A 20,129-nucleotide genomic window follows, 5' to 3' on the forward strand; every position below is an offset into this window, starting at 1 on the left:
GCGTGGAGGTTCCTCAAAGAATTAAAAATAGACCTGCCCTACGACCCAGCAATTGCACTGCTGGGGATTTACCCCAAAGATTCAGATGCAATGAAACGCCGGGACACCTGCACCCCGATGTTTATAGCAGCAATATCCACAATAGCCAAACTGTGGAAGGAGCCTTGGTGTCCATCGAAAGATGAATGGATAAAGAAGATGTGGTCTATGTATACAATGGAATATTACTCAGCCATTAGAAATGACAAATACCCACCATTTGCTTCAACGTGGATGGAACTGGAGGGTATTATGCTGAGTGAAATAAGTCAATTGAAAAAGGACAAACATTATATGGCCTCTTTTCATTTGGGGAATATAAAAATTAGTGAAAGGAATAAAGGGAAAGGAGAGAAAATGACTGAAAATATCAGTGAGGGTGACAAAACATGAGAGACACCTAACTCTGGGAAACAAAAAAGGGGTAGTGGAAAGGTGGGCGAGGGTTTGGGGTGACTGGGTGATGGGACTGAGGGGGGCACTTGGCGGGATGAGCATTGGGTGTTATGCTATATGTTGGCAAATTGAACTCCAATGAAAATTTTTTTTTTAAAAAAAGATAAGGTTCCTGTCATCAAGAAGCTTATAGTCTAAGGGTGTCTGGCTGGCTTGTTTGGTAAAGCAAGTGACTCCTGATCTTGGGGTTGTGAGTTCAAGTCCCATGTTAGATGTAGAGATTACTTTAAAATTTTTTATTTGTTTTTTTTTAAAGATTTTATTTATTCATTCGTGAAAGACACAGAGAGAGCAAGACAGTGACACAGGTAGAGGGAGAAGGAGGCTCCCCACAGGAAACCCAATGTGGGACTCGATCCCAGGACCATGAAATCATGCCCTGAGCCTAAGGCAGATGCTCAGCCACTGAGCCACCCATGCAACCCACTTAAGAAATTTTTTAAAAGGGGCATTCAGCTGTCTCAGTCAGTAGAGCATGTGACTCTTGATCTCAGGGTCATGAGTTCAAGGCTTACATGGGCCTACTTAAATTTTTTTTTAACTTTTAAAAAATATTTTTTTTATTTATTTTAGAGAGTGAGTGTGTGCAAGCAAGTGAGGGGGTAGGGGGAGAGAGAGAAGGAGAGAGAATCTCAAGCAAACTCCCTGCTGAGTGTGAATTCCACAACCCTGAAATCATGACTTGAGCCAAAACCAAGAGTTGGATGCTCAAGTGATTAAGCCACTTGGGCACCATCCTCCCCAAAGAATTAAGAAGCCTAAAGTCTAATGAAGGAGAGACATATAAACAGATTATGCTGTTGACTATAAGAAGGATCAATAGAAAGAAGCAAGAGTAGAAGCAAGGAGATGTTATTGCAGTGATCCAGGCAAAAGATGCTGGTGGCCTAGACTTGAATCATGAGAGGCAAATACAGACAAGACAGATTCAAGAAATATTTAGAAGATAAGATGCTTAAGACTTGGTAAATGGTTGAATGGTGAAATTCAGGGTGAGAGAAGAGTCAAGGAGGATGACTCCCAAGACTAACTGGATTAACTAGGTGAATGGTAGTGCCACCAACTGAAATGGAGAATACAGTAAGAGGAGGAAGCTTATGTGGGAAGAAAATAATTCTGTTTCAGATTTGAGTCTGAGATCCACATAGAACATTCAGATGGAAATTTCAGCAGCAAGTCTGATACACAAGATTGAAGCTTAAGGGAGAAGACATGTGCAGAAGTGGGGCTGGAAGTCATCAGCATACAAGTGGTAGTTAAACCATAGACATGGCACAGAAGAGTATGTAAGGGGAGAAAAAAAGTGAATGAATGATAGAACTTTGGGGGATTATCAATATTTAAGGGGCAGACAGAAACAGAAGAGATGATCAGACAATGGTAGAAAATGAAAGCCAGGATGAAGTGGGTTGAGAAACAGAAATCAAGACATGCAGAGAGCAAGGAGACCACAACTCAGAGCTTTGCAGACAATAGGAGAGCAGCCACAGTTAGAGAGCAGAAGTTGCTAAGAGAGCCAGTGAGTATAATGGAGAAAAAGCATTCAGAGAGTGATGAGCATGTCATAAAAGCCAGTTGAGGGAAGTTGTAAGTATAAAGTATTGAGGGGTGCACTACCCTTTTTCTAGTCTTCCCTTGAGGCACATAGGAAATGTCTCAAACAAGAAAGGTCGATTGAAAGGGTTTGGTACCTAGAACAAGGACTGCTGCCCACTGGGTTAGTACAGGTGCTGGGAAGAGAATAAACCTTGGGTAGGCATAAAGAAATTAGGCAGCACTAGACGCCTAGATAATCCAGCTGCCAGTAATCAGAGAAGAACTATCCTCCCCCACCTTTTCTAATTTTCCCTTGAAGTACATGTGCATGTCTTTTCTTACTTTAGCTGGCTTTCGTTACCTGAATGCAGGCCTATTCTAATCCGGACTGGCACCTCTGGCATGTGTCGCATCTTGAAGGTACCCACAGAGCTCAGGATATCTAGGGACATGTTTGCAATCTCAGCTGCATGCCGACTTCCATTCCTGTTTGGGAGCCCTGAGGCCACCATGTAAGCATCTCCAATGGTCTCTACCTGGGAATCAGGGGAAATAGAATAAGTAGGCAAATAACATGTGTGTGTGTGTGTGTGTGTGTGTGTGTGTGTGTGTGTGTGTGTTTGTTTTACAGAGTTTAAGGGGTATGAGGGAGGCTTATTTCTTGTGAAATAAAGAAGATGGAGAGAGACTGTCAGAGGTTCAAGGTCTAACTACACTTTAGAATCATTTAAGGAGCTTTATGTCAAAAATACATATATACATGTATTTAATACATATATACATATGTATTACATATGTCCATTACATACATATACATATGTATGTAATTACATATGTATATCACATACACATAATATATATTATATAATACATATAATATATATATTAATGTTTAGGTCCCACACCCACAGATTCTAAATGAAGCTACTTTACAGGTTCCTGGAGAGCCCTAGAGAACTATCAGGCCCAAAGTAATTCCTGAGGGAAGGGAAAGGGAAGATTTCTGGGACTACCCATATATGTCCATGGAAGAGCACCCCAGGAGAAAGTGCATATGGTGCTCCTCTAGCAAGTATTTCTCTAGAAGACTTTAGGTAAATGAGCTAGGTCAGCCTTAAGGCAAGTATAGAGAAAGGGAAAGAAAGAGGGGTCTTTCTGCTTTGCCTTGCTAATATAATGGAGTTAGTTTTGTAGTCCCTTTGGTATGAGAACTGAATCTTTTTCCACCAGCTACCGCCTCGTCTCCTAGTGCCACATCTCTAAGGGGCAGCAATACCTGCCCTCAACTCCTTTGAGACACCTGTAAAGAAAGGGAAATCTGTATTCCTCATCTTCCCAAAAGAAGTGTGCTTACTCTTTTATTTTTTTTTTAATTTTTATTTATTTATGATAGTCACAGAGAGAGAGAGAGAGGCAGAGACATAAGCAGGCTCCATGCACCGGGAGCCCGACGTGGGATTCGATCCCGGGTCTCCAGGATCGTGCCTTGGGCCAAAGGCAGGCGCCAAACCGCTGCGCCACCCAGGGATCCCTGCTTACTCTTTTAGGTAACTACTAAGTTGAAGCTTTTTGAGTAAATCCAAAAGACAAGTAAGCTGGAAGGACTTCCATGAAATGTGCCAGTCAGACTCAGCTAGTACCAAGGTTGGATCCACTTAAAATCCATGTTCTTCTAGAAAACTGCACTAACAGTGCAATAGTTCAGACCACGAAATTCTGATATCATACTGCCTTGGTTAGAATCCCAGCTGCACTGTTTACAAACTGTGTGGCTTTGCCAAGTCACTTAACTTCTCGGGGCTTTAGTATCCTTTTTTTTTAAGATAGGGATAATCACAGTATCTACCTTACAGTTTCCTAAGGACTAAATAACTTAATATATGCCAAAGCACCTAAAGCCTGCATGGTGGATAAGTACAAGCTATCATCATCATCACCAAACTGATATGTCTTGACACAAGCTCTGGGATGATGGCTATGACTCCACTCCAGAGAAAGTTTAGTGATCAGCAATAGGCTTCTCATCATAACTTTCTATATAGCCAGTAACAACGTTGCTTTCAATCCATGGGACTTTGCACCTCACCATACTTCCATACAGGGCCTCCCTTACCTGGTGCAATTGGAGAAAGGGATCCCTACCCTCAAATATGCATGCCTGCCTGCACCGAGGAAGGCAACAGGTACAAGGGAAATATATGGGAGGGAGAGAGTCACAGACTGGCTATTATTAAAGAATAGTCGTTGACATTTGCCCAAAACGAGTCAGTCACACAGGAGTCCCCACAGATATGGATGAGGAGATTAGAAGGTAGGGAGCATGGGCAGTGCCTAGCCTTGGTATGGAACTGCTATAGGGGACTCTGAGTGGCATGAGCCAGCAGAAGGACCAGAAAGGGCAGAGGAGGTATAGAAAGGGGTCTGGTGGATATTGGGTGGTGGCAGGAGAATGGAAATTGAAAACAAATCACCAGCTTCATAATTCTGCAGTAACCTTCTCACTTCCATTTCAGATTATCAAGTGCCAGGGGAGGTGATTCCAATTTTACAGGTAAAGAAAATGAAAATACAAATGGGTTTGGTGACCCACTGCTGGTTCAATTTTATTTCCTTTGCACTGTTGTTTTTAATAAACAGGACTGAAAAAATAGATTTCATTTTTGTATTTGTATAGCTGTGCTCTATCCTGGAAACAGCCCACTGACTCCCTACTGCAGCCATGAAGTACCAAAATATCTTATGGCCTCATCCCTAAGACTTCCAACAATTGTCTGAACAGTATCAGCTGCACTGATTAAACCAGTGGCTGTGTTATTGCCCACACTGAATCATCTTTGATTTTAGTTTCAACTGAATCAGCTTTCAGTGATTTGTTTTTCTCTTCAGGCTGCTTGAGTTCAACAAGTTAAGACAGGTAGTCTGATTCCATGGATTTTTCCTCCATGTGGTTTTCATGTGTGCTTCTTCATTAGTTTGCAGCTCCTGGTGATTGACAGGTATGATGTCTATTTCCGAGCCCTATTTAGGTGGCTTGGCCTATCCCTGAGGCTTTCTACCTGACCTGAAAGGGCCCTGTCTAATCTGAGATAAACACACTGCCCTGTGTGTGATTTGAGAGTTAGAACATTTCAGACTACTGTGAAGGATCCAGTGAATGGAGGTACTCATTCCCCACTTCTACCTTGGTTCCTGGGATAAAGGAGCTGTCTAAAGTTTGGGATGCCTGGGGCATATCTCTCCATTAATAAGACAAGTATCCATGTTGTAGATAACGTGGAAATGGCCTTGCACAGCTATAAGATTTTTAATCATTTTCTGCCTAGAGATAAGACACATAAAAAATCAAGGGTAAGGAAGCATGGTACTCAAATGAGTGAATGTGGTCATCTGTTCTCTGCTCATCTTCTGCAACCTTGATAAGAAGAGTGGAAATTGACAGCTGGAGGGATGGGAGGAAGGTGGGAGCAGGGGGTTGAACCTCATAGTTAATGACTTCTTTAGACCTCAGTCCACTACGTGAGCTCTTGGTTACCCTGTAGCAATCCCAAAGAGCCTCAGGTCTAATAGTTCTTTGATGTATGTAATGCCAGAGTTCCCTCCTGTATAAAAATGGTACTTAAGGGACTAAACCAAATTTTAATAGCATCTATTAGACCTACACAAGTTTTACCAAGATGAACTCTGTAGCACTCACCAACTGCAGGTAATGCACCAATGCTTCTTCTGTCTCCCCTTCAATACCTAGCATGATGTGGTTACTGTGGTTACTTAGCCACTGAAGTGCAATAACCCTTTTGATTCCAACCTCTTCTTAGTCTCAGTTCTAGAAAACGGCTCAAGAGAAATCTGACTAGCAATCTCTTCCTGAGTTCATCCTGTTATTTTGTAAAGTGTGAAATTTTATGCATTCTGTCTGGCCTTCACTTCTAATAATATGCCAATGGAAGTGGTATATTATTTAAATTTTACTTCATTAATCAGAAAGGGAGACAAACTATGAGAGATGCTTTACTATAGGAAACAAACTGAGGGTTGCTGGAGGGGAGGTGGGCCGGGGGGACAGGGTAATTGGATGTTGACCATTAAGGGAGGCACGTGATGTGATGAGAACTGGATGTTATACACAACTGATGAATATTGAACTCTACATCTGAAACTAAAATAAATAAATAAGTAATAAATAAATAAATCTCCTTTCATAACAACATTCAGTAAAATTCCATTTTAATTTTGGAATATATACAGAAGAGCCTTATGTAAAAATTCCTCTCTAGAATATATTTCTCTGCTGAGTAACTTACCTTGTAGACATCATGACTGCCAATGATGGCATCAAAGAGTGTGTACAGGTCATTGAGAAGATCCACCACCTCAATGGGCTCACTCATGGCTGAGATGGTGGTAAAGCCCACAATGTCACTGAAGTACAAGGTGACCAAGTCAAAGCCCTCAGGTTCAACTGTGCAGCCCTTTTTGAGGGATTCAGCAACTGATCTGAAAAACAGACACAGCTATTCCTCAGAGGACACAAGGCTTCCTGCATGCCACACACACATCTGCTAGAACACAATTTCTCCAAAATCACTGCCAAGTAAATGGTGAGGAAGAATGTCATCTGGATGAAAACATTAATTCTTTCATTTAGTCTATAAATATATTTTGAGTGCTTATGATGTGCCAGGCATTGTGCCAGATACAGGGATACAGCATTGAATAGACAGCCATGGTCTGTGTTTTTGTTGAGATTTTTCAGCTAACCTTTTTCCTCAGTTGTCCCTTCACTCAAGGAATGTTCCCAGGTTATTGCTTTGCATGAGATCAGTTTCCTCAATTATCTCCTAGAAGATCATGTTACAACATAATCAGGTGCCTTGGAAATTTTGGAAATAGTATCAACAGGTAAGGCTTTGAATTAAGGAAGGAAAAACATAGAAAAACAACTCTTCTACTCTCCTCTAGGAGCTCAAAGAACTGCTTCCTTTTAATTGGTCAGCTTCCAAGCAAAGTCATGAAGTGACACATAGAAAAACTGCAGCACCAAAAACTTAAATGACCAGTATGCTCCACAGGTAGTGGGAAATTAGGAAGGTGTGCTCTACTCCCTTGGTTTCCAATTCATCTTTGATTTGAAGGTGTGACTCAAGCCTACTGGGAGTAGAGAGGGTGCAGGACAGGGGGAGGGAGCAGTTAGTTGATGGGCAATTTTTTTTTTCTATTTTTAATAGAACACACTGTTACAAGGATTCACACTCCTCAGGTGTTCACACATACGGTGGTAGCATCTGTGTTAGAAGCTTTTCCGTTTTCTGTTTTTCAATTTCCAGCTCTTCTGTCCGTTCCTGGATCAAATCTTCCAAGTTGCTAGAATATTGCTCCAACATCCGAAGCATGGAATCAATGATATTGGTCTTCTTCCCTTTATTGAAAGTTTTAAACTGGAAGTAAAACAGAAAAAGGAGTGAAGGAGTTTTCACTCTTCAAACTCAGAGATGATAGAGTAGGACCCCTTATCACAAATCCCTTCCTCTAAAATGCCATTGCACAAGAAGTAAACCTAGGTATAAATAGGAAAATTCACCACTCAAACTCATTGTTACCCTGACCCATTCACAGGCTCATTTTCCCTGAGTACTTCTTTCCGCCACCCTTCTGGCTCTTTGAAGTCTGAGCAAAGGTCTTCTGGGAAGAATTCTCCAGCTCTCAGATGCTGTCACATGAGTAGTAACCACTTCAAAGTCAATAGGATCTCATCTTGAGCCCAGGACATTTGTGAGTGGGATAAGGGGAAAGAAGTCATGAAGTACTATTTTACCATTCTGGATAATCAACCTACTAAATCATCCTTACTTCTAATACCACTGTGTTACCAGTTCTTGGACAGTGGATGGTTCCCTGACCTCTTAAATATGACCCAAGAACCACATGATAAGATCTACCCCTATTTCTTACCATCTTACCATGGGGGCCAGGAATAATGATGTACCCTAGCATCTACCCTTCATGTCAGTTAGGGTCATGTAGAAATTCAACTAACTGTCTTGCCCCATTATATGCCCTGATCCTTTAGATGTGGCTTTATGCCATGGATTTTTAATGTGCCCTCCAGAAACCCTGTCCATCTACAAAGGCAGGGAGCTTGGCATAGCATTGGAATCACTTGGGGGTAGCTCCTCCTTGCTGATGTGTTCAGCATGCACAAGGCCATGTTTACAACAATGAAAAGACTGGTGGTAGTTTTTCTGAGCAGACATCTAGGAATTTGTCCCAATGAACCCTCTTACACAGCTGGGCCACACATGCTCCTCTTAGTACTCAATGCCCCAAAGCTGATACTAGGGAGTTTCCTTCTGAGCCTGGTCCACATCTACAGGTCTACAAAGGTCCTACAGGTAATCTCAGTAGCCTGCTCAGATGTTGAAGGCTCCCCTATTGCCTAACCCAGGGAGCCTCCTTCTCCTTCTCTTCCTATTTAAGTTTTATTAGCTGCAGGAGTTGGCAGGCTATCCTGGTCTTTCAGATGGTCTCAACTTCCATTGAAGCATTTCAGTGATGGCAGCCCCACCAGTAACTTGTTTGAAGGCTGTATGATGTGTACTCCTTCTATCTATCACCAGCTTCCCTGCTGCCTTCTGAAATAACATCTCTAGCATCAACACAAGGGCAAATGCTTTTTCTCTTGCCTCATGGTAAGTTTTCAGAAATGTGACCTTCATGGTCCTTTGCCTTTTCCATACTATTGAACACCTGCCTGAGTGTCCTCAAGAAACCCAGCCAGACTAATGGAGGCATTGTTAGCTGGGGACATGGATGACTTCATATGCAGGGCCCCTCGGGCTTTCAATCCAACTCTTTCTTTTTTCTGCCTCAGATACCTGCCACTCACAAAGCATCTCAGTGCTGTACTCCAGCCAGGCTCAAAACTCTCTCCACCAGAGCTCACACAGCACTCACAGAAAGCACCCTCAGTTTCGGTATCTCGTAGTTTCAACACAACCATAAGCTGCATGTTCCAATATAGGAACTGTACCCTAGTTCCCCTCAGCAGTGCTCTCTCTGTCCTTTCCTCATTTCTCCTATTTATTCTCCAACTCTAGGGAAAGAATCAGCCTCTATAGAAATTCAGTCTCATAAGTAGAGAGGTTACCATTTTTCTTGCACTCTGTTGCCTCAAGTAGTTCCCTGAGAATCTTAAAAATCTGCTTTTGTACTCCCATTTGCACTTTCTTCCATCATGAGCATTCTTTCAAACACTACCTTTCTTGACCCCTCAAAACCACCTAGCATCACTTTGATGGTATACTCATCAGAACTTTCTGGGATCTTCAAAGCAAATGTGGCTCTATGAGGACCTACATCTATTCTATGATACCCATCTTTTAACAGTCTCAATGCCATTACCTTGCAAATACCCAATAGTTCAATTCTATTTCTGAAAGGTCAGTTAGGTCAGACTGTGGATGGTCTGGAACATATACAGAAGAACATTAAAACCAACCATTGCACTCTTGGAGGATGTACCAGGGATATTCCACTATCAAAGGCCTCTAAACAACCACCCCAATGCTTCTTCCCCAAGAGGAGTGATATTTTTTTCTCTTGAAAGGGTTTCCTTTCACAATATGATGAGAACCCAAGGAGTTAGTTTTGGGTAAGCTGGCTTTAGGATGACTTCTGGGCAGTGCTAAGATTCACAGAGTCCTTACCTGATTAAGTATTTCATCAAAAGTTGGTCGCTGTTCTGCAGGTTCAGCCCAGCACTGCTTCATCAGCTGGAGACATTCTGGAGGGGCATATTCAGGAGGAACCACTGGTCTGTACACAGGCGGAGGCTTCTTAAGTCTGTCTATGATTTCTGTACAGAAGTAAGAAGGGAAAGTTTCATAAAACCCCAGAAAGAACACCAAGATTTGGCAAAGATCATTGAGGTTTAGCAAAGAAAGAGATTAATTAGGAAAAGATTCACAGAAAAGCCATCTCCTTTGCTTTCTCCTTAGATGGCTTGCATATAAATTGTATCTGAGCAAAGGAAATATTAGTCAAGTGAGGAGGGGGCAAAAAATTGATCAACTGGGCTATTGGTATCATTTAGGCTCAGCTTTAACCTGCTGGTTTTAGGTTTTAGTTGTGGCCTATCTGATGTCAGTTCTAACACTACACCTCCAATGATCTGGCTCCCTTCGTTTACACCCAGATCATTTAAAGTTTCCAATGCCAGGCAGTCCGCCGGGTGGCTCAGCAATTTAGTGCTGCCTTCAGCCCAGGGCATGATCCTGGAGTCCCAGGATCAAGTCCCAGGTCGGGCTCCCTGCATGGGGCCTGCTATTTCCTCTGCCTGTATCTCTGCCTCTGTGTGTGTGTGTGTCTCTCATGAATGGATAAATAAAATCTTAAAAAAATAAATAAATAAAGTTTCCAATCCCCACAGTAGACCCACTTAGCCTTCCCTGAAGGCCCAGGCCCAGGCCCAGCCAGATCCATGCTGTGAGCCCTGCCTGGCCCCTAGGAAAGAGGATTAAGAACTCCAATAAATAGTTCAAGACCTCATCTAGATCCCCCTGGCTGCTTGTCCTTGAACTCCACTTTCAGTGAAACATTTACTACGTATCAGACTATGGGCTAATGACTTTGAATGCATTCTTTCATTAGATTCTCACTACAAACAGACGAGGTAGGAACTCTTATTTTTATTTTACAGGAGGTGAAAATGAGGGACAGAGAGAAAGTAAATTGCTCAAAGTCATATGACTAACAAGTGACAGAATTTGAATTTGACCCCAGGCAGTCTCAATCTACTATGTTGTCCTGTTTCTAAATGCCTCAATCTTCAACTGGGAGTTCCAAAATTCCCTATTCAGACCCAAAAGCCGCTAGTGACTGAGAGGTCAAGATTAGGCAGACTGAACAAGAGTGAAAACTCCCTGGAAGTAGAAAATAGTTAGCCTTCAATGTCCTCAGCAACCCACAGCAGACCTCAAACTGTTCTCTCTGCTTCCAGTCTAGCCTTCTGCAAAACATTCTTAAAACACAAATTTAACCATGTCATTTTCTTGCTTAAAGCTCATTCACGACTTCTCATAACACATAGGGTAAAACCCAAGCCCTATCTCGTCAGCTCATTTCTTATCCCTAACCCCCTCCCCATAGCCTCAACTCCAACAGGCACCAAACCTTGCTTGCCCCACTGGTGTGTTCTGCCCACCTCTGCATTGGCTGTAACACTCCAACTGTGCTGCTTTATACCATAGTGAGTGTTCCCTTGCTTCCATGAAAGGGAAGGTTTCTGCCTCTGACTTCTCAGTCCCTTGTGACATTACGCTCCTGCTCCTTTAACCCAGGTTGGCCTATATCGGTAATGGCTTCTCCATTGCAGCGCCCAACTCTCAGTGTAATAGATTGCGTGCAAACCAGTCCCTTGGAGTGTGACTGCCTTCATTCACTCTCCAGTAAAGGGAGTCCTTAGCCTTTTACCAGAACACCATTGAGTTGAATGGGTTACCTGTCTGCTTAAGCCCAGTATAATTCGTGCCCTTGAGGAGGTTATAGTCCAATTGAAGAGCTAAACAATGACCAACAATATATGTGCTGCCGAAGCAAGCACAACAATGACCAACAATATAAGCATTCTAGCAGACATTATACACAGATAAGCACAGAGGGGGCACCTGGCCCACATTGAAGAGGTCAGAGAAGGCTTTCCAGAGGAGGTGACAAAAATTGGATGGGGCAAAGTGGAGAGAAGGTAGGGGCATTCCAGGGACTGTGAGAAGCTCTCCTGAAAGCACACAGGTAGCTGGAGTGTAGGGAATGACAGAAGATAAGCTTAGAGAGGTGGCTAGGGGCCAGATTTCAAAAAGCCTTGTATGTCATGTGAGGAATCTGGGCTTCATTTGACAAGTGATGGGGAACAGTTAGGGAGTTTTGAGTAGAGGAATGATATGGGACTCTGAGTGGGGCAAAGAATAGCTAAGTATTTGGGGTTTTTTTGTTTTGTTTTGTCTACATTTTATATTTTTTTCCTTTGAAACAAATTTAGACTCCAGAAAAGTTATCAAACTATTATAATAATTGCCTGTATACCCTTCACTCAGCTTCCTCTAATGTTAATATAACCATAGTATGAAGGAAATTAATATTGGTACATTACTATTACTACTGTTCTAGTCTTTATTTGAATTTCATCAATTTCATCCCTAATATCCCTTTTCTGTCCCACAATCCAACTCAAGATCCCATATTGTATTTAGTTATTGTGTCTCAGTCAGCTTCAGTCTGTGATGGTTCCTCATTCTGCCTGTCTTTTATGACTTTGATACTTTTGATGAGTACTGGCCAATTATTTTGTAGAATGTCTCTCATTTGGGGGGTGTCTGATGTTTTCTCCTGGGTTGCTTGTTATGCATTTTTTTGCAAAAATTCCACAAGGTGATATTGTGCCCTTGTCAGTGCACTGCGTCAGGGGGTACATGATGTCAACGTGCCTTGATCATTTGGTAAAGGTGGTATCTGCAGGATCATTCTCCACTAGTAAACTTAATATTTTTCCATTTGTAATTACTAAGTATGCAGTGGGTTCATACTCTCAGGATATGCAAATATCCTGTTTCCCCTCAAACTTTTGCCCAGTGATTTTACCATTCCTTTATGTATTATGCCTGACAGGCAGCAGCCATTTTGGTGAAAGATGAAGATAAAAGCCTAAGGCATGTCACAGGGAAAGTATGGAAGACCTTGCCATCCAGGAGCATCATGAAGGGTACTGAGATACCTGGCAGAAACTGTCCCAAAGTAGAGGAGGCTGCTAAAAAAAAAAAAAAAAAAAAAAAAAAAAAAAAAAAAAAAAAAAAAAAAAAAAAAAGCCAACATAGGTCCTGTAGGAGGTCCTTGGCTTATGTCACAATTTGGAAAGGGCCAGCTTCTTGGGTTGGGGAACTTCTTCCAAATTCCTAAATCTGTTTGGCTTTAAGTCCCACCTGCGCATAACACAGACTATTTGCAGACTAGTAGGCAGTTAGCACAAACACATAACTGTATTCACTCTTCTGGCAAATTACAACAGCCTGGGTTAGGCTGATGATCTGGGTCATGGTGGGCCCCTGGTGGCCTTTTCTCACTTCCCACTTACCTTTGGCAGGCAGATCCATCATGCAGAATGGGGTGCCTCGGACCATCACTTCTTGCATGATGATGGCAAAGCTATAGACATCTCCTGCAAAATAACCTAACCTGCTGCCCTTTGGGGCTCTCAACAGTTCAGGGGCCGTCCATAGCAACTCTGAAAAGAAAGCATTGTGTAGTGAATGCAGAGAGGATTAACTGACAGCATTTGCAATGCCCTGAAAGGTTCCAAGGGTGCTGTTTCATTGACTGCTTTACATTTTTATTAGCATGTGGCATGGCATGCCCCCCGGGGTCCAAAGCTATGAATGCATGCCCCCCGGGGTCCAAAGCTATGAATCTAAGAAATTGCACACAGAAAAAGCATACCAACTCTCCCCACTCCAGGACCATGCAAGCAGATATAGCGGCGGTGTGGGGCAAGGCAGAGAAGCTCAAAGTAGAAAAACTATCTGGCACTTGCTTTCTTGCTCTCTTGAGCCTGCAAGTAGCAATTGACAGGCTTCCAGGGAAAGGCAAGTGCACAGCCACTCTGGTTGCCATGGATTTGCTATTTGCTAAGATCTATATGTGTCTGGTAATTTGATTGTGCCAGGGCTCAAGGATTCACAAGTTGCTTTCTCCAGGTCTTCTCTAAGAGGATTAGAGGATCTCCAGGCCTCCTCTATTCCTCACAGAGCAAAAAGATGCAACAATTCCTTCAAGTTAGTTCTACAAATATTTATTGAGGGTCTATTATGTACCAGGCACTAGGTTCAGGAGAATGGCGCCAGAGATGAATTAGACCTTGCCTCTGCCCTTGTAGAGTTCACAGAGCAGTGGGCAACACAGACATGTGAATCCCTAACTGCAATACACGTCAGGGCCACTTAAGAAATATATAAAGAAATACACAATGGGGCAACTGGGTGGCTCAGTCAGTTAAGCTTCCAACTCTTGGTTTTGGCACAGGTCAAGATCCCAGGGTCGTGAGATGGAGCCCCACTGTCAGACTGTGTGTTCTGCGTGGAATCTGCTTGAGGTTCTCTCTCTCCCTCTGCTCCTCCCTCCGATCATATGCTTCAGTCTCATAACTAACTAACTAACTAACTAAATAAATAAATAAATAAATAAACATTAGTGATGTAAATGGAATAGTCAAAAGTTGGAGGGAGCACTTTACACAGAATCGTATTAAATTGCCATTTCTGTGAGTCAAAAATGATTGAATATTGACAATTCCATGATGCTCAAACAGAGAGAGAGAGAGAGAGAAAACTGAGCTGATCAAATTAATCCAGGAAGGCTTCCTGGAAAAGTTAGATCTTAAAGGAGCTTGTTAAAAAGGTCAAGGATGTAGTTTCCTAGAGCTGATAGGGTAAGGGCTTTACAGGGAGAAAGAACAGTACGTGCAAAAGAACAAGAAGTAGAAAGGAGCAAATTGCAGATGGGGGTCGGGGTAAGCAGATTAGCTTGGCTGAAGAGAAGGGCTCTGTTAAGGAATAATGAGAAATGAGAAATGGGGTTGATGAAGTGGGAGAGGGAGGGTTGCTAGAAGAATGAGGGCAGAAGGTGAGAGGCCCTGAGAGCCAAATGAAGGCATTTGGAGTGAATACAAAAGGCAGTAGGGGTGCGGGAGCTGGAGAGGGATTTGATGAAAGCTGTGTTCCGAAGATTAATCTGGCAACCTGCATAGGCTGGATTGAAGGAAAGAGGCTGGAGTCAGGGAGACTGGCTAGGAAGTTATTACAGTAAGAGCTGGAGGGGAAGTGAAAGGGGCCTAAGTGGGGGTGGGGGCAGCAGCTGGACAGGGAACCAGAGACACAGGAAGGCTATGATGGAGAAGGTAGTGACAGCGCTGGGGATGGACTCCTTGTGCTCCTTGGAGGGGAAAGGTTTGGAGTAAACCAGGGTTGAACTCCAGAAAGGAAGGCTGGAGAAGAGTGTCTGCTGCAGGTGAGGGTGTGTGTGAAAGTGCTGGCTAACTTCACCTTGTTAACTTTGGGGTATTAGGAAGGGAGCCCAGGGGACAAGCTCCTGCAAAGCAGGAAGGAGGATGGAGAGGTCAGTAATTATTTTGGTGTGTTAGTGAAACCCAGGAAAGAAATACTCACCCTGGAAATTCCTATTTTGAGCCAATTCTGATCAAAATAGTGGAATGGGGAACTCTAGCCTCACCTCCAATCATGTACTCATCTTCTCTCTTTGTCCTCCAGATGTCTCCAGCCTTTGTCATACCCACACACCCCCACTTTCCTGCCCCCATGAACGTCTCTGACATACTTACTATAGTGGTTTTTGCCTTTATGTCTTCTTGCCTAGGAGGACTTATATTTGCAAATAAGACCCAAAGAGATTGAATGTTACTTTGGTAAAAGGAATGCATTTCTGACTGTGGGATTTCAGGAATACATTTCTGATATAGTCTGGAAGGGAGGGCAGAGAGGTTATCTCAGAGCAAGAAAAATGCAGCTGTTTCTTCTGCTATCCTCTCTCCTACTCATTTAAAAGCAGAATAAGGGAAAAGAGGACAAAATTCTCCAGTAAAAAGATGGATGATTAAATACAATCATTACCAAATAGTATTTTCAAAGAGCACTTACATGTATGTTGTTAATGGCTAAAATGAGGCTTTATCTGCACTATACTTATATAATTGAAAGTGGACAGTAATGAATACACTTACAACCCACCCCCATTTCCCCATCCCCACTCCAGAGCCAAGTAAGAGCCACTACCTACCATTAGACTTGAACTCTCAGGAAAACTAGAAAAATTATTTTGGCTTGTTTTGCATCTGCTGATGCCAGTACTAACTCTGAGCCTTGCTGTGGTGATAAAACTCAACCGTGGAGAGCCAGTATGGTGAAGTGCAAAAGAACAAAGAGCTGAAATTCAGGAGACAGAAGTTGAGCCCACAGATTTGCAAGAGCCTTCCAGTTATAAGATTCTATTAGCCCTGTCATCTAAGGAGGAAGCAGCAAGTATCTTTATTTAATTTTTTTAAATTTTTATTTATTTATGATAGTCACCAAGAGAGAGGGAGAGAGGCAGAGACACAGGCAGAGGGAGAAGCAGGCTCCATGCACCGGGAGCCCGACGCGGGATTCGATCCCAGGTCTCCAGGATCGCGCCCTGGGCCAAAGGCAGGCGCCAAACCACTGCGCCACCCAGGGATCCCTCTTTATTTAATTTTATTTCATCCGTTCACCAATTCAACAAACATTTATTCTGCCAGGTATAGAGTGAAAGGGAAGCAAACCTGTTTCTTGCCTTCACAGAGCTCATAGGTTAAGTTGGGAGAGAAGACGGCTAATTAAATATGTAATACCAGGGGCGCCTGGGTGGCTCAGTCAGTTAAGTGTCTGCTTTGGTTCAGGTCATGATCCAGGGTCCTGCGATGGAGCCCTGCATCTGGATCTCTGCTTAGCCTGCTTCTCCCTCTGCCTCTGCCTACTATGTTCTCTCTCTCTCTCTCTCTCTCTTTCTCTCTCTCTAAGAAACGAGATATTAAAAAAAAAACAGGTAATACAGCAAAATATGGTATTACAACAAAGTTCAAAGCCCTAAGAATCATAAAGAGAGAAACTTAGCTGAGCATGGGGGGCCATGACAAGTCTCTTGAATCAGTGGTATTTAAGGTGAGTCCCAAAGACAGAGTAGAATCTAGCCAGACTCAGAGGAGTGTATAACAGAGGGGGAAGAGAAGAGTATCCCAAGGAATGGGCAAAGCATGTGTGAAGGTCCAGGAGTAAGAGAGAGCCTGGGGTAGATAAACAACTGGAAGGAGTTCAGCCCTGCTAGAGCCCAGAGATAGAGGGGGAGTGATTAAGTACAAGAGGTCCACCAGACCTAACCCACACAGGGCTCATAAGCCATGTAAAGGAATTTGAACTTTTTCCTAGGAGCAATGGGAAGCCATTCAGTGAATTTTGGCACAGCTCTAACATGATCAGATTTGCAGTTGAGAAAACTCCTTCTGGCTGCAGTGTGTGAAGAATGCATTGAGCATCCAGACTGCCATTGCAATTTGGAGAGTGAAATGAAACAATAAGAAGGAGAGACAGAGCAAAAGACAGATATGGTCCACACACACACACACACACACACACACACACACCCTATCCTTTCCCCACTCCAAGACCAGAGTTTCTTAAGTTTGCAAGTTGCCAACCTGTGAATTAAATGGAACTCTGGGAAGCTGGGCATTGCGTTTATCTTTTATAGATGAGTCTTCTTGACAGGAAGCTAACTAAGTACTTGACGATCTGCATCTGCTGTCCCCAACATTCTAGCATTAATACCAGGCAACTACTCCAAGCTTTCAAACTGGAAGTAGCCACACAATAACCATAAGATTAAGTTGGCAACAAGAATAGGACCACAGAAAGAGAGAGAGGGAGAGGGAGAGAGAATATAGCACAGTTTTTATTGTGATTACCAGGAGCTTCAAGTCCTCCAAAGCATGGATGGGCAGAAAAAGGAAATTGTTATTATAAATTGTAATTTAGCTGTGTGTAGGAGTCAATATTCAAAAGACCTGAAGTGAATTCCTGGAACTACTAAGTAGCTGTAGGACTTGGGCAAATCTTGAGCCTCACTTATCTCATCTGTAAAACAAGAGTTGGACTAGATGTCTTCCTAACATTCAATATTCTGCAAGTTTTGTAAAGCACAAAGATGCTGCCCCTAATGGCTGGGCTGTCTTGTCTGCATCTATGCATATTCTTTCTGTGTCTTTCGGTCTTTGTTTCCCTTACATAGTAAAGTCAGCAGTTTTAAAACTTACACTGCCAAAGATTCTTTCAAGAATATATGTTGTAATTTTGATCTGTCCCTCTGTCTTTCTTGGGCTGTTTCTCTGTGTTTCTGTGTCACTCTCTCTTCCTCAGCCTTGCAATGCTGGCTAAAATTCTTAATGCCCAAATGTCCTCTATGTATTTAACTCCATTCTTTCTCTCCTTCTTAGTCTCTTTTCCTTCCTGTCTTCCATCAGCTCTTCCCTCACTCATCCACTCCCAATTCCCCATCTCAGATTTCTCCCATTTCTTTGATCTGTCATGACCCCTACAGGCATTGTTTGGTGCTGCTACCAGGGCACTAAATAGAAGACAAAAACACCAAATGCGCATTACAGGCATGCCTACTTATTTACTAGAAGACCATAGTTCTGTCTGAAGCCATCCCACGCAACCCACAGAGTATTTACTTGCGGGGAGCCCCCTCCTTGCTTCTTTCTCTCTGACAGAGACAGTGAGGGTAGGCTCTAGTGACATCCCATTCCAGAATGTGCTATGTGGGGGTCCAGCTGCCAAATTACCTTCCATTCAATCTGACAAGTATTTATTGAGCACCTACTGTGTGCCTATTGCTCAGCAAGTTCCTCCAGAGACTCCTGGGGTCTCCAAACAATACAGCCTAATCCTGCCACAGCAGGAACTCAACATTATTGCACTGGCTTTGTTCTGAAGGTTAGGCTGTGCTGAGATTACAGCCTGCAGACTTCATTCAACTCCTTTGGCTTGGAAATAAGGCTGAATTTTCAACAAAAGTGGATAGTTGAATCAGCCTGAGGCTTTAATTCAGTGCATATTCTCATTTGAATTTTGGAGTTACCTTGTGTGCATCAGAAGGGTACAATACCTTGCTTACCTTCCGCAGAAGGTTCCTCTTGGGAGAGTCTTAGCATTTCCAAGATGTCATTAACACCGTAATCTGTCACTTTCAGTACAAAACGCCCATCTACCACACAGTTCCGAGATTTCAGCCTCCCATGAGCAAACTCTCTGTGGTGTAAGTACTTCATGCCCTGCAGAGGATTCAAACAGGATTTCCTTAGTAACTTATTTAACTATTTTGTGCTTTTAGAGCCAGTTTCTGAGCTTGTTAATGGCATGAGCTATTATGGTCCAGAATTCAGCCCTTTTTCCCTTATATGCAGGCAAAGCAAAACTTTGACAACAAGAATTATTTCCAGGTCCCTTCCAGCTCTAAAATTGTATGCTTTTGATGAAGAATCCTATCTTGTGTGTATAGAAAATTGTATGTTATTGGGAGATTTATTAACATTTCAAACTTAGGATGGATCCATACATATAAAATTTCTGAGAATTGGAAGATTCTGATTTTTCTCCCCCCAAAAAGTCTCGCCTGACTTTCATCCACTGTTGGCAGAATGGAAATTGGTATATACTTTCTTGTGGGCAGTTTGGCAATAGGTATCAAAATTGAAAGCATGCACCCTGTGACCTAGGGAGTTTGCTTCTTCTCTAAAGAGATGCTTGTATATCTGCACAAGGAGACATACACAAGAATACTTAAGGCAGCTCCACTTCATAATATTATATAATTAAAAATACAATGAGTACCTGTCAAGAAGGGACTGTCCAAATTGTGGTGCATCCAAACTACAGAATATTCTGCAATAATTAAAAATAATAAAATAAATATGTATGTACTGACAGGAAATCATTTCTAAGCCATAAAGTAAGTGAAAAATAGAAAGGGGCAAAACTATGTGACAGTGTGTATTTTTAAAAACAAATAAAATCTATAATGTATGTAAATATACATGAGATGAATTGTAAGGTTAATCACCAAACTGTCAGCAGTGGTTAGCTCTGGGCGAGGATATGAAGGAGGGTTGAGTAAATATTATTATTTTTCCCACATATATTTATATCACTTGATTTAATACATTATTTTTGTAATTAAAAGTAGACAATAAAAAAGAAGAAAGCTGAATACTGCTGATCTCTGCAGCTTGCCTGGCAATTCTATATGACATTCAAATGTGATCTAAGATGACTTTATCAGATGGGTTTACTCATTCACATATAAATACAATTCATGTTCTAGTGCAATCATCTCAGAACTGTTTATGTTGAGCCCTTTTAAGTATCTGGCACTGTTTTGTGGCTTGACACCCCTTTGTATCTGTATGCTTTACATCTTGTCCCTCAGAAAGTCTGCAGTCCCCAGTACTTCTGAGCTGAGTCTGCAGT

The 20,129-nt window shown here is 42.4% G+C and overlaps 1 protein-coding gene across 1 annotated transcript in view; it reads right to left on the reverse strand.

Moving 5' to 3' along the window:
- GUCY2F (guanylate cyclase 2F, retinal) overlaps positions 1-20,129 on the reverse strand; it is a 98,374-nt gene that overhangs the window by 17,590 nt on the left and 60,655 nt on the right. The window contains exons 9-14 of the mRNA XM_025431863.2: positions 18,778-18,934; positions 13,154-13,303; positions 9,735-9,883; positions 7,303-7,466; positions 6,333-6,525; positions 2,393-2,567 (exon numbers count right to left, since the gene is read on the reverse strand). Coding sequence (XP_025287648.1) covers positions 2,393-2,567; positions 6,333-6,525; positions 7,303-7,466; positions 9,735-9,883; positions 13,154-13,303; positions 18,778-18,934 — 988 coding nt within the window. The remainder of the gene's footprint in view (positions 1-2,392; positions 2,568-6,332; positions 6,526-7,302; positions 7,467-9,734; positions 9,884-13,153; positions 13,304-18,777; positions 18,935-20,129) is intronic.

This window comes from Canis lupus, chromosome X, assembly GCF_003254725.2.
Source record: "Canis lupus dingo isolate Sandy chromosome X, ASM325472v2, whole genome shotgun sequence".
NCBI lineage: Eukaryota > Metazoa > Chordata > Mammalia > Carnivora > Canidae > Canis > Canis lupus.